Here is a 15,547-nt window from a genome sequence, read left to right on the forward strand (position 1 = left end):
ATCTGTTTGCCTGTGTGAATGTGTTGCCTCCAGATCTCAACAGAGATGGACACTGGGGAAAAGAGGAATTTAGTTGTGCTTCAGTCAAGGACTGCCAGCTGTGATGAGAGGCCAAAGGTCATCTGACTGACTGAGACTAGAGAGGAAACTCCAAGCTCAAAACAGTTAATTCACTCTGATACACTCTCAAGTATACTGACTTTAGTATCATTCATGCATGCACGCACACACACACGCGCGCACACACACACGCTGTGTGATAAGCATCCATGAACTGTTAGGGTTAGGGCAAACTGCAGGCTATGTGCACTCATACTGTCTCTGCAGTAACGGCGTAATACCTATAAATACATTTGTTTAATTGATATTGACATCATGCCCTTATACACAAATGTTGTGTGTTGTAGGCTATCATATGCGAGGTGATTTCAGTCAGGATACGATCCCTAAATTTGAGTGCGCTTTTTGTTGAGAATGAACTATGACGATAGTCCCTATTTTTGCAGCGGTCTAGCGGTTCAAATATTCCAGGCTCTTGTTTCAGTGTAGTAACACAGTGAAGACGGGAGCTTTGGCTATCGCTGCACATCGGAATAGCCTACTTATCTACACTCTGTCGTTTGTAACTTTCGGGAAATGAAATTGATTAATTAAGCTTGAAGACTAAATCCAGCCAAAATGACGGTGGATTTTGAAGAATGTGTGAAAGATTCACCCCGGTTCAGGTAAGAATTTGCGCAGATCTTCTGTTCGCTTGTTGAATTCTTCAGAGATTCGCCCTATCGAGGAAGACGATTGCCAGGATTCAAACATTCCAAAACGCCTTGAATCTGCAAATAGTTGGAACAGCATAGCCTTTCATTTGCTTCATATTGTAAATAAGTTATGGTAAATTGCTGTCAGGGTGATTTTTTTTGCATCATTTCAATTCATTTATCCTATATTTCCATTCCAAGGCAATTATTGCAGTGAATTGCATAAGGCTGGACATGGCTATTTACTATTAATACATATATTTCTTGCCAATTTTTCAAAGAAATGCGTAAAAATGTCCATTGCTTATCATAGGACAACCTTGGATGAATGGACAGTGAGCGCATGGTGAATTAACCCTGTGTGAGACCCAGCATGGATCCAAATGAGGAAAACTAAATATTACCCTTCAGAAATACTTGTAATAGACCTCTGATTATGAAAATAATCCGTTTTTTTATTTCAATTTTGTGGAACAATATTCTGGAAATGTTGAACAAATGCAACATTTTGTGGTAAGAAAACAGAAATTATATCAAAAGCATTGACATGTGATGTAACATATTGTGTAATGGTATATTAACCTGAAATTAAGTCATATTTGGTCTGAAATACCTAACTTTATCAACCTGACAAATCCAAATGTTTGTATTTTGCCATCAAAAACATATATTTTTGAAAGCATCAACTATTTGGTGGGTTTTCTATGTGTGGAGACCATCTTATTTTTTGTAAAATTTGGTTACCTTTCTGACTTAACTTGACATAACCTAATTTGTTACTTCTTTACCATAAAACGAATGGTCGTCAATGGCAGTATTCTGACCTCATAAATCACATCAGAAAAAAATATATAATCATTTTTGTTCTTTTATTGCGTAGAGGGAACATCAAAGTTACTCTTGAAGTATCTGCAGAATTTGCAGAATTTTGAAGGGAAACAATCTCTCTAACTTGTCTATCAATATGAATGTGGCCCTATGCCTCAGTCTGGAAACCAATGAGGGCAACCTTAAGACAAATGTTGCCTTTTTGCAACACTTACAAAACTACCTCTAGTTCTGGCTCAGAATGTTGGTTTCTCAATCACTACATCGTACTTGCATGGATGGCTTACAACATATGCTTGTGTAGGAGACCTGTGTGGTCAGACAAGTGGACAGGTTTCTAATGTTTCAGAGGCTACTGATGCCACAATAATCATACTGACACACACCAAATACTACTAAGAGATACATCTCGGTCTAAGGAGAACCTGTACAGGATGCAATTTAGGAAGCGTTGCATTTTTCGCACAGGGTTAACAGGTGCGTGAAGGTTTGGCGCGGATCATGTGTCATTTTGTCGGGGGGGATTTCCTATCACTAAAAGTGTTACAGATGAAAATACTATAATGTTATATTGTCATTAGTGTTAATAACTTGACTAGTGTCTGCTACATTCCATTCCTCGGGTGATGAGCCCATCCATGGGACAGGCATCATGCAATTTCTCCCCTAACCGTTCCATGATGCATGAACATTCATAGATCACATGTATTTAGAATCCTTAGCAGGCTTCCTCAAGAAAATCGTTTTTGGGAACAATTATGTGTCATACATGTGTCATACACTGACCTTGTGTTCAACTGCATGGTCACTGTCTGTACAAATATTGGTAATAATGTAGAATTTGAATGACCCTTTGATCTTCTACTTGTTCTTTAGATAACACAATACGTATTGTTAATGACAAATAGGCCTATTGTCCATTCCTGAAACACATGTCCATCCCTTGTCTCCACTAGATACTTGAATAGTATTTGGAGGATCTAGAGAGATGTGTTCCATGACTGGGACTGATTAGCTGGGATGTTATATGGCAGGAACTCTCCCAACTCCAAAGTCTCTTCCTTTTTAATGAACTGTTTTCCTGACAAAATGGCACAGTCACAAAAGGAAGCACTTCAAACAGTGGATCTGAGGGAAACTAAAAGGTTGCACGCACTGCCTCATGCTCCTCGTACTACGGCTGCTGCAGTTGCTGCGAAGCACACATAGCACCAAAAGTTAGGTAAATAAAGGAGGCATTCCTTTACACCCACATCCCTTCCCAATCCCCTTCCCAACCTTGGATCTCATTCCTCCCATATATTCCTACCTCCCCTGCCTATGTGTGGAAGGAACTGGAGGGGCTGTCAGGCAGGCTGTGTGGGGTGTCCGCCTGCATGCATGGGTCTTTCTACATGTGTGTGCACCACTGCCACAGTAAAGCTCCCACGGATATAATCTGCTCTCCAAATCAAAGACTTCCAGACTTGGCAGCAGCACCTTAATGACTGCCATCTGGGCCTGAGAGAGAGGAGAGGCAGGCAGGTCTCAGGAAGCGCTGAGTGAAGGGTATTTACAGAAACCACTCTCTCCGTGTTTATGTGCTAAAAGAGCACGGCTGTACTGTAGCAACCAGAGTGGATCATCTGGCACTAGGCAGACGTTGGTTAGCCCATCTCTCAGAGCTTCTCAGAGTTTCTTCCTTGAATGTCTCAAGAGGGAGACGCAATGTAACAATAAGAAAATATATCTTTGTTTTTTTCCCCATTGCTTTCCATTTGGAATGAAAATAACACTCCTTAAATGCAAAAGTTGGCAAGAGCTACTGACCTGTAAAATCACATAAAAGAGTTGTTATCATGTGCAGACTTTTGAGCAAGGTTGAGCGATAGCTATGCCAACTCTATAACTAAATTCTTATGCAATGACGAGGCTGTTTTGTATCCTGAAATGACCATTGCTGACACCAAAAGAGACACACTTCTGAAGCATATTCTTCCCACTGAATCCTGTCGGTGACATGGCATTGAGTCCATATTGAAATGGGCCTTTGGTGACAGTTAAAAACAGTGGAGGTATTACGTAAGAAACCCTGGAGCTGGACTGACTGACTGACTGACTGACTGACTGCTGGGAGGAAACAGTCAAAACCAGAATAGAGGGAATCAACTTTTTTCACCTTTGGTATTTGAGAGGAATACTAGGCCTAGTGGGCTACTTCCCACACGTATAATAACACGCAGTCCATCAATTCTGACTGGCTGTCTTCACACTCGGCATGTTGGGTTCGCATTGTGAGCATTATGAGCTAAAGATGGCTGTGGTTCACCATTACAATCCTCGTCAATACAATTTAATATACAGTTGTCATGTGTTTAACGGGCTATTTAGTATGAGTGATGTAGCCTTTCTACACCTCTTCTGTTTTCATAGGACAATGCTCTTTACACCTTCTTCAGTTGTGTTCTTACGCTCTTGGTTTCTAGATTACCAAGAAGCCAAATTATATGGTGCATTAAGTGGCCACCTTGTAGCTCCGAAATTGTGAAAATGTCTCCATTGTCCTCCATGACTGTGTGTACCCTGTGTTTGGTCTCTATGGATACACCGTTGGACAGATGTGAGACTGCAGCCATGGCACTCCAATCCACATCTGTTTCGAGAGAGGTTTATAATGGTCACTCAGCCGCAGGGATGCATGTGTTTGTGTTCGCTGCAGCACAACATTGGCAACATACAGTAACATTGGTGCTGTTTCTCCCTTATTGAGATGTTAGTTTGAGGTCGCACTCACGTGCTTGTAAAACATGTGTCGTCTATCTGTGGCCTCGCTTTCACTTATGAAGCAGTCCCAAAAGTATACATCACACACGTTGCTGTAACTCACAGGTGCCACTCTGCCTATAAACCATGTGTAATGTAACAACAAACGGTGGCATATATCCACAGTAGCTAACATGATAGCATGCAGGCCTATTTTCCGACTGACCCATTTTCTCCTGTTAATTATGACCTTACAGCACACTTGAAATAATACTGCCCGTGTTTGTGGGTGAGTACTGAGTATTTATGAAGCTGAGATGTGCGGTGCGGCTGGAGAGAACAGTCACTTTACAACCAGCCTCCTGTCAATTAATGTGACTGCTGGCACTATAGCCCTTTCTGTCCCTGCTCTGTCCAACTCCTTGCATTGTCTCCTCCTCAGTTTGTAAGCAGAATGTGGGCATTGTTCGCCCAGTTCCCGAGTTCCATGCTTCCACCGCGACAGTACAGACTTTTTAATTGGAGCTGACTGGCTTCAGGCGTTGAGCTGTTAGTGTAGGTTGAAAATAACAGAGGTTAAGACAACGTTAAAGTTCCATGCGGGAGTGTTTGATAATAAACAAATTCATTGGACGAGCGCCTTTGCTGATTCTACAGGATTAGCATTGAAAACGTGACCAGCGGTCAGGAAATCAAGTAATAAAGTGGTTGTAGATCATTTGCAAAACGTTAAATGTATAGAATGGCAGTAAACAGTTATGCTATGCAGTTAGCTGAAATTCACTACGATTGCGTTTATTTTCCACTTTAAGGGCTGTACTGCTAAATTCACTTTGTCATTTTTGCTCGCATTGTTGGTCTTATTTTACAATGACGGCCTACTCCGTCTAAACCCTCCCCTCACCCGGACGACGCTGGGCCAATTGACCGCCGCCCTATGGGTATCAAGGCACAAGGTGAGACCCAAATGCAGACACATGAGGCAGATGGTTGGAGTCTTACAATGTTTATTAATCCAAAGGAGTAGGCAAGAGAATGGTTGTGGACAGGAAAAAAGGTCAAAACCAGATCAGAGTCCAGGAGGTACAGAGTGGCAGACAGGCTCGTGGTCAAGGCAGGCAGAATAGTCAGGCAGGCGGGTACAAAGTCCAGAAACAGGCAAGGGTCAAAACCGGGAGGACTAGAAAAAGGAGAATGCAAAAAGCAGGAGAACTGGGAAAATGCTGGTTGACTTGGAAACATACAAGACGAACTGGCACAGAGAGACAGGGAACACAGAGATAAATAAGCGACACCTGGAGAGGGTGGAGACAATCACAAGGACAGGTGAAACAGATCAGGGCGTGACAATGGGACTCCTGATCACAGCTGGTTGTGATACATCCTGGGATCAAACCAGGGTCTGTAGTGACGCCTCTAGCACTGAGATGCAGTGCCTTAGACCTCTGCGCCACTCGGGAGATATTGTTTAGAATTCTTCTGCATTTATGCAAAGACTAATGGGATATTAGAATCCTATTGTCTTATCCTGTATTTTTTCAACCTAGGCTGTTATGCATAAGCATGGATCCTCCTTCCCCATTCTAGGAAACATCTGAGGCAGTGTGTAATGTGAGGCTGCCTTGAAGCTGACAGCCTGCCAGCCTGGTTGTCATGATGAGCTCTGACAGATTCAAGGAGGACAGCCAGGGAATTCAAGGTCACTAATCTTTGACCTCCACTCTGTGTTCGTGCGTGTGTGCATGTCTGTCTTTGAGAGAATGAATGACTTTATACATGACCCACAGTCAGATAACTGGGAGGAAAATCATAAACGTGTCAGATTCCAGGATATGGCCTGCATTGGAGGAATGCTGAGCATGTGACACAATGTTCTGCTCCGTAAAAGATGACAACTCTACCCTGAGGATACATTTAGTGTAATTTTGTATTTTATTATGTTCTCAGAGAGCATCACATATTCTTCCAATGACAAAATGAGTTCATCAATGGCTTACATTATGCTAAATCTGAAATTCCGTTCTGAATGATCAGAGCAAACAAATTCCATTGTGATGATATTACGTGACATTACTTTACTTATCTGATTGAGCTCCATTTCTTATGTCTAACTGTGCGTGGCTTTCAAATGTGAACTAAGCCTAGAGAATGGGTACAACTCAGCGGTAGTATAATCACAGGGTTTAATCACTTACTATCCATTTTGAGGCTCAGGGGAATGTAATGTGGCTTATATATCATTTTGCTATTTATTTGAGCTTTTACTTGCAATAATTGTTTTTAATCAGCCATGTATTCACTGTAGTTACATTGCAATTTCAGGACATAACCGCAAGCAACCTCTCCTTTCACAAATCAACATGTGACAAGTATTTACAGTGAGTTTAGCTAACCTCAAATTCTTAGTGTATAATCCAAGATGGCGTAGCAGTCAGACGTCTTTGTCTTTGTCCTGCCGTGTCCCTTGTATATATCTTTTTACATCTTTTTCTTCGCATATCCTTTTAAAATATTTTCCTAAACCTCAACTTCTAAATACTCTCCTGCAACCTGCCTCACCCAATGTGGCGTGGATCTGTTTTTTTTCTAAAGTATTTCTATTTACTTCAAATGTGGAATCCCTCAACTGAAGCTAGCCAGCTAACTACCTACCAGCGATCAGTCAGCAAACCATTGCTAGCGGTCATCAGCTAACCTTTAGCTCGGAAAGCTCTCGCCAGTTCGAACAACGTGACTCAAACCAGAGCATAACGGACCTATTATTATTATTTTACATTTTTTTCCCCCATATCCCCGGATTCCTACCACAAACTCTGAACATTTTCATCTGGATCTTCGCAACTAGCTAACCGCAATCCCAGGTGACTACTCCTGGCTAGCGTTTCCATCCCGGAGCAAGCACCAATTAGCCTGAAGCTAGCCCGGCCAGGGCTCCTGTGCTACCACCGAAGCCCACTCCTGGGCTACAATATCCGGACCCCTTCTACTACCGGTACGGGGCACGGAACCCCACCGATCCTCTACGACTGGAATACCGACATAATCTGCCCGAGGATTCCAACAGCCCCTCAGGCACGATGTCCGCTGAAGGCCCATTCTGCTAACCGCGGCCTACTAGCTACCTAGAGCTACTTGGAACCCTACTAATTCCACGACTGGTCTATCGATGTCACCGCACGAAGAGGCAAAAACAGACTTAACCTCTCTGGGCTAGGCGGGACGAATTCGTCCCACCTACGCAACAGCCAGTCTAATCCAGTGGCGCGATTTTCAAATACCTTAGAAATGCTATTACTTCAATTTCTCAAACATATGACTATTTTACAGCTATTTAAAGACAAGACTCTCGTTAATCTAACCACACTGTCCGATTTCAAAAAGGCTTTACAACGAAAGCAAAACATTAGATTATGTCAGCAGAGTACCCAGCCAGAAATAATCAGACACCCATTTTTCAAGCTAGCATATAATGTCACAAAAACCCAAACCACAGCTAAATGCAGCACTAACCTTTGATGATCTTCATCAGATGACAACCCTAGGACATTATGTTATACAATACATGCATGTTTTGTTCAATCAAGTTCATATTTATATAAAAAAACAGCTTTTTACATTGGCATGTGACGTTCAGAACTACCATACCCCCCGCAAACTTCCGGGGAATTTACTAACAATTTACTAAATTACTCACGATAAACGTTCACAAAAAGCATAACAATTATTTAAAGAATTATAGATACAGAACTCCTCTATGCACTCGATATGTTTGATTTTAAAATAGCTTTTTGGTGAAAGCACATTTTGCAATATTCTAAGTACATAGCCCAGCCATCACGGGCTAGCTATTTAGACACCCGGCAAGTTTAGCCTTCACCAAAATCAGATTTACTATTACAAAAGTTTGATTACCTTTTGTTGTCTTCGTCAGAATGCACTCCCAGGACTGCTACTTCAATAACAAATGTTGGTTTGGTCCCAAATAATCCATCGTTATATCCGAATAGCGGCGTTTTGTTCGTGCGTTCCAGAAACTATCCGAAATGGTAAATCAGGGTTACGAGCATGGCGCAATTCGTGACAAAAAAAATCTAAATATTCCATTACTGTACTTCGAAGCATGTCAACCGCTGTTTAAAATCCATTTTTATGCCATTTTTCTCGTAAAAAAGCGATAATATTCCGACCTGGAATATCCTTTTAGGTAAACAGACAAAGGAAAAGAAAGCTTTCGGTCGACGCGGGCACAAGCCTGAGTCTCACAGTACTGTAACCAGCCACTACCTGTGTCCCCAGTCAGCCCAACCACTCACTGGACCCATATGTTCACTTGGCTATGCATGCCTCTCTCTAATATCAATATGCCTCGTCCATTACTGTACTGGTTAGTGATTACTGTCTTATTTCACTGTAGAGCCTCTAGCCCTGCTCAATATGCCTTAACCAACCATGTTGTTCCACCTCCTACATATGCGATGACATCACCTGGTTTAAACGTCTCTAGAGACTATATCTCTCTCATCATTACTCAATGCCTAGATTTACCTCCAATGTACTCACATCCTACCTTACCTTTGTCTGTACACTATGCCTTGAATCTATGCTATCGTGCCCAGAAACCTGCTCCTTTTACTCTCTGTTCCGGACGTGCTAGACAGTCAGTTCGTACCCTTATCCTACTTCTCCTCTGTTCCTCTGGTGATGTGGAGGTTAATCCAGGTCCTGCAGTGCCTAGCTCCACTCCCACTCCCCAGGTGCTCTCATTTGTTGACTTCTGTAACCGTAAAAGCCTTGGTTTCATGCATGTTAACATTAGAAGCCTACTCCCTAAGTTTGTTTTACTCACTACTTTAGCACACTCTGCCAACCCGGATGTCTTAGCCGTGTCTGAATCCTGGCTTAGGAAAACTTCCAAAAACCCTGAAATTTCCATCGCTAACTATAACATTTTCTGCCAAGATAGAACTGCCAAAGGGGGCGGTGTTGCAATCTACTGCAAAGATAGCCTGCAGAATTCTGTATTACTATCCAAGTCTGTACCCAAACAAGTCTCTCACTGTTGCCGCTTGCTATAGACCTCCCTCTGCCCCCAGCTGTGCCCTCGATACCATATGTGAATTGATTGCCCCCCATCTATCTTCTGAGCTCGTGCTACTAGGTGACCTAAACTGGGACATGCTTAACACCCCGGCCATCCTACAATCTAAGCTTGATGCCCTCAATCTCACACAAATTATCAATGAACCTACCAGGTACAACCCCAAGTCCGTAAACACGGGCACCCTCATAGATGTCATCCTAACTAACTCGCCCTCCAAATACACCTCTGCTGTTTTAAATCTAGATCTCAGCGATCGCCGCCTCATTGCCTGCATCCGTAATGGGTCTGCGACCAAACGACCACCCCTCATCACTGTCAAACGCTCCCTAAAACACTTCTGCGAGCAGGCCTTTTTAATCGATCTGGCCGGGGTATCGTGGAATGACATTGACCTCATCCCGTCAGTAGATGATGCCTGGCTATTCTTTAAAAGTGCCTTCCTCACCATCTTAAATAAGCATGCCCCACTCAATTAAAAAAAACTAGGAATAGATATAGTCCTTGGTTCACTCCAGACCTGACTGCCCTTGACCAGCACAAAAACATCCTGTGGCGTTCTGCATTAGCATCGAATAGCCCCCGTGATATGCAACTTTTCAGGGAAGTTACGAACAAACATACACAGGCAGTTAGAAAAGCTAAGGCTAGTTTTTTCAAACAGAAATTTGCATCCTGTAGTACTAACTCAAAAAAGTTCTGGGACACTGTAAAGTCCATGGAGAATAAGAGCACCTCCTCCCAGCTGCCCACTGCTCTGAGGCTAGGAAACACTGTTACCACCGATAAATCCACTATAATTGAGAATTTCAATAAGCATTTCTCTACGGCTGGCTACCCCTACCCCGGTTAACTGCCCGGCACCCTCCACAGCAACCCGCCAATGCCCCCACCATATTTCTCCTTCACCCAAATCCAGATAGCTGATGTTCTGAAAGAGCTGCAAAATCTCGACCCATACAAATCAGCCGGGCTAGACAATCTGGACCCTCTCTTTCTAAAATGATCTGCCGAAATTGTTGCAACCCCTATTACTAGCCTGTTCAATCTCTCTTTCGTATCGTCTGAGATTCCCAAAGATTGGAAAGCTGCCGCGGTCATCCCCCTCTTCAAAGGGGGTGACACTCTAGACCCAAACTGCTACAGACCTATATCTATCCTACCCTGTCTTTCTAAGGTCTTCGAAAGCCAAGTTAACAAACAGATTACCGACCATTTCGAATCTCACCGTACCTTCTCCGCTATGCAATCTGGTTTCAGAGCTGGTCATGGGTGCACCTCAGCCACGCTCAACGTCCTAAACGACATCATAACCGCCATTGATAAGAGACATTACTGTGCAGCCGTATTCATCGACCTTTCCAAGGCTTTCGACTCTGTCAATCACCACATTCTTATTGGCAGACTCGACAGCCTTGGTTTCTCAAATGATTGCCTCGCCTGGTTTACCAACTACTTCTCTGATAAGAGTTCAGTGTGTCAAATCGGAGGGCCTGTTGTCCGGAACTCTGGCAGTCTTTATGGGTTTGCCACAGTGTTCAATTCTCGGGCCGACTCTCTTCTCTGTATACATCAATGATGTTGCTCTTGCTCCTGGTGATTCTCTGATCCATCTCTACGCAGACGACACCATTCTGTATACTTCTGGCCTCTGTTTGGACACTGTGTTAACTAACCTCCAGATGAGCTTCAATGCCATACAACTTTCCTTCCGTTGCCTCCAACTGCTCTTAAACGCAAATAAAACTAAATGCGTGCTATTCAATCGATCACTGCCCGCACCTGCTCGCCCGTCCAGCATCACTACTCTGGATGGCTCTGACTTAGAATACTGTACGTGGACAACTACAAATACCTGGGTGTCTGGTTAGACTGTACACTCTCCTTCCAGACTCATATTAAGCATCTCCAATCCAAAATTAAATTGAGAATCGGCTTCCTATATCGCAAAGCATCCTTCACTCATGCTGCCAAACAACACAGGTCGCAGTTGCAAATGAGAACTTGTTCTCAACTAGCCTACCTGGTTAAATAAAGGTGAAATAAATAAAAAGAGAAGCACACTTGTTGCTGGATTAATCCAGTGGACTGCTCTAGGAGAAGATCTGCCCAGCATTAGTCTATCTCTGCCAGTAACTACCAGGGAAGTATACTCCCATTCTGTTCCTCAGAATGAAAACTGAAGCACTTATGTTGAAGAGGATGAAGTGGGTCTTTTTAAACATTTAAGATGGCCGTCATCCAAGATCCTCATAAGTGGTGCACTGTCCTTGCCCACTGGTTTTGACAATCTCAGGGGTTGATGTTGTAGCTGGGATGTTGGAGTGGAGACATGAAGCGTGTTGAGAAAACTCTCCAATTCTTCTGTAGAGATAAGAAGAGATATGCATGATGTTGCTTCCATGTCATTTTATCCACCTCACCTATTTTGGAGACCTTTTTAAATGACAGTTGTTCTCATAGCAACAAGCTGTTCCGGTAATCACGAGATTTCATTGCTTCTCGGACATTTGCACGGTAGTTGTCCTTCTCGAAGATCTGCTTCGGCCACAGATGCTCTGAGCTGGAAGAGATTCCTTCCTGCTGCGCTTGGTCTTGTTGCTTCTGCTCTATTTCATACTGACCTGCTTCTTCCATTTTGAATCTGTGAGTGAGCCGCCCTTCGGTTCCCTTAACTTAACAGTGCTCCTCCCAAGACAGCCTGACCTTGGTCAACAGGAGGGGGGATACTGTATTAGTCTTTTGGGGGGGGGGAGTCATTGTTCTAACAGCAAGATGCCCACCAAGTGCATTCGACCACACAGCTATGACTGCAACTGATACCCATAGTCGTGTGGTCAAGCTGTGATGAATTGTGAGTCATGCAATCTCATTGTGAAAGAGAAAGGATACTGTTTTAGTTCATGGATGGAATGTGGTGGAATTATATGGAATGGTGGTGTCTGCCCTGTTTTATGTTTCTCACATGGTTGTCCCATTTTGAATCCCACATTAGACAAAATGCAGTTTTGGCTCTGCTGCTGCCAGTTTTTTGGGGCTGTTTTAGCCTCCTTGATTTAATGGCTTTCCAACAGATCACCGGGCAGGCCTACAGGTATTCTCACCATTGAGGGTGTCCAGGTGACAGGGATTAAGTCAGCAGTTTGCCAAGCCAGCCGGGCCGCACTGCTTCTTGACACAATGCCTGCTTAACCCGGAAGCCAGCCGCACCAATGTGTCGGAGGAAACACCGTACACCTGGCAACCGTGTCAGCATGCATTGCGCCCGGCCCACCACAGGAGTCACTAGAGTGCGATGGGACAAGAACATCTCTGCCGGCCTAACCCAGACGACATTGGGCCAATTGTGCTCTGCCCCATGGGTCTCCCGGTCGCGGCTGGCTGCGACAGAGCCTGGACTCGAACCAGGATCTCTAGTGGCACAGCCTTAGACCACTGCGCCACTCAGGAGGCCCAGTCTCTCTTTCCTAATCAGGGATTAGCCCACATTCTCCCTCTCTCTGTTCTGTTCAATCCCAGGAGAGGAGGACGTCAAGGTGTTTCATCTCACTTCCAAACAAACACATTGTGCTGCTGGTGCAATGTCACGCTGGTGGGTGAATATTATTCAAATCAGTCTATTAGAGAAGCAAATTGTTCCCTATTCTCAAAGTGCACCTCTCATTGGACACCTATTGCCAAAGAAGCACTCTGTTTCATTTTACAATCTATTAAACAACCTTCACCTCAGCAGAAGCCAGCATTGGTTTTCCCCCCTTTGAAACTGCAGCCATTGCATGCAGGCAAAAAGAAAGGCTTTCTTTCTTCAAGAAACGAGATGAGATGAAACTCTTTTGCCAGTTAGAACCCAGTCTCACCAGCCTCTGTCTCCTCCAGCCAGCCAGTCAGCCAGTCAGCCAGCCAGCCAGTCAGCCAGCCAGCCAGTCAGCCAGCCAGCCAGTCAGCCAGCCAGCCAGTCAGCCAGCCAGTCAACCAGCCAGTCAGTCAACCAGCCAGTCAGCCAGCCAGCCAGCCAATGTAGGGCAGTCATTGGAGAACCCAGGCCTTCAACTTGATTACTGTACTGTTTGAAAGATCTACGTCCCAAGGAGCAGGGACGTCTTCACAGCAAAGGGGCAATTCCAGTGGGTGTCAGCTATGACATGGTACCTTGAGTTTGAAAAACATATCTTGATTATCTTTTGGTTATTGAACTACAGTAAGTGAAGTGGATTTAGACCCGGTAACAGAATTATGGTAACCAATGTTCCCTCAAAAGAATTTAGGCACTGAGCAAATTTCAGGTCTGCTGAGCGCAAACTTGAACATTGTGAAAATTCTGTGCATCTTCCAGCGTTTACTGTGAACACTGAGGCTGAACACGCTTTAACTTACAGTTTTAACAGTGGCCAAGTAGGCTACTGTGGCTATTTGATCATAATGTCGGCCTACCAGAATGGCCTACCATTAAAATCAATGGATAAAATGCATCCCATAACATTTTAACATGGAAATAGCTGTTCTGTCATTCAGCCTACAGTAGCAGCCAATGTGTGGTGTTTAATGTACTGTAGGCCTACAGAACATTCCATGAGGCTTTTGAAAAAAACATGCAGGGCTTGACTTGAACCTGCTTATCCATTTGTCCTTCAGACAAGGAAGTGGCTAAAAATGCTGTTGTGTTTGATGCAAGAAACCACTTTACAAAATAAAATGCATTATTATTCCCATACTATTATTACAGAGAGACTTAATACTTCCCTCTGCCTATTGGCTACTTACTTCAAGACTGTCTCAAAATACACTGCCCTTCAAAGACAAAGAAAGCTCTTTACCTGACTTGTTTTTCAATTTTCTACGTTTTTTTCTCTTGTAGGAAGCAATCACTCCCCTATTGGTGACTACACATGATCTATAACTGGGCTAATAACTCACTAACTAGCAAAGGATATGAACAAAAAGTGCACAGTGGCTACATGCAGCTCTTGCTTTGATCTCAAAACAAGGCCATCTACTCACGACCACAGCTGTAAACACAGTTCAGTTCAAAGTAAATGGCACAAATCCATATATGTATTATGTATATATATATATATATGTATATATATATATATATATATATATATATATATATGTAGTATGTATATATATATATAGTATTCAGACCTTCAGACCTAAATACCACATAATGACAAAGCAAAAACAGGTTTTTAGAATTTTTTGCCAATTTATTAAAAATAAAAATGAAATAATACATTTACTAAAGTATTCAGACCCTTTACTCAGTACTTTGTTGAAGCACCTTTTGCAGCGATTACAGCCTCGAGTCTTCTTGGGTATAACGCTACAAGCTTGGCGCACATGTATTTGGGGAGTTTCTGCCATTCTTCTCTGGTCCCGTGTGGCTCAGTTGGTAGAGCATGGTGTTTGCAACGCCAGGGTGTGGGTTCGTTTCCCACGGTGGACCAGTACGGAGAAAAAAATGTTATGAAATGTATGCATTCACTACTGTAAGTCGCTCTGGATAAGAGCGTCTGCTAAATGACTAAAATGTAAATGTAAATATATGGCAATGGTGTATTTGCATATAGGCCTACTGCAGCTCTGATTGGCCATGCTGCACCGGTCTGTGTAAAATACAGGCTGAGTTGTGCATGTCAATGCAATAGAATCCTACAACAAAATCTCTTGCATAGTTCATTTTGTTTCGGTGTGTTGCATTGAAAGTGGCTAATATTGCGTTGATTCTATCACAATTGCCGCAGTAAAGGGAAACGTTGATAGTGTTAACTAACAGGGAAAACTCTAGAAATTTGAGTGAAGTTCAATCTTGTGGTTCTCTCCGTGGGCTGATAGTTCTTCTGCGCTCTGCGCAGTCTCGGGGCTACTGCACGCCCGCGCGCAGCTTAGAGGGAACATTGATGGTAACGGAATTACATCATTTCTGTGTACTACACAGAAATGCATAACTATGGACATGAATGTCATTCTCTTCATGTTTATAAGTTTGGACATCATAGTACAGTGCAGTACAATACAGCACAGCAGAGTAGAGTACAGTAGAGTTCAGTACAGTAAAGTTCAGTACAGTACTATACTCTACTTTTCTGTACTGTATTGTACTGTACTCTACTGTGCTCTACTC

General features: G+C 43.3%; 1 protein-coding gene across 1 annotated transcript in view; it reads left to right on the forward strand.

Moving 5' to 3' along the window:
* Positions 1 to 514: 514 nt before the first annotated feature.
* The window catches only part of acap3a (ArfGAP with coiled-coil, ankyrin repeat and PH domains 3a), an 81,184-nt gene continuing 66,151 nt past the window's right edge, over positions 515 to 15,547 (forward strand). The window contains exon 1 of the mRNA XM_014135588.2: positions 515 to 725. Within this exon, the coding sequence (XP_013991063.1) occupies positions 679 to 725 (47 nt within the window). The 5' untranslated portion in view covers positions 515 to 678. The remainder of the gene's footprint in view (positions 726 to 15,547) is intronic.

The sequence above is a fragment of the Salmo salar genome, chromosome ssa13 (genome assembly GCF_905237065.1).
Source record: "Salmo salar chromosome ssa13, Ssal_v3.1, whole genome shotgun sequence".
Classification (NCBI taxonomy): Eukaryota; Metazoa; Chordata; class Actinopteri; order Salmoniformes; family Salmonidae; genus Salmo; species Salmo salar.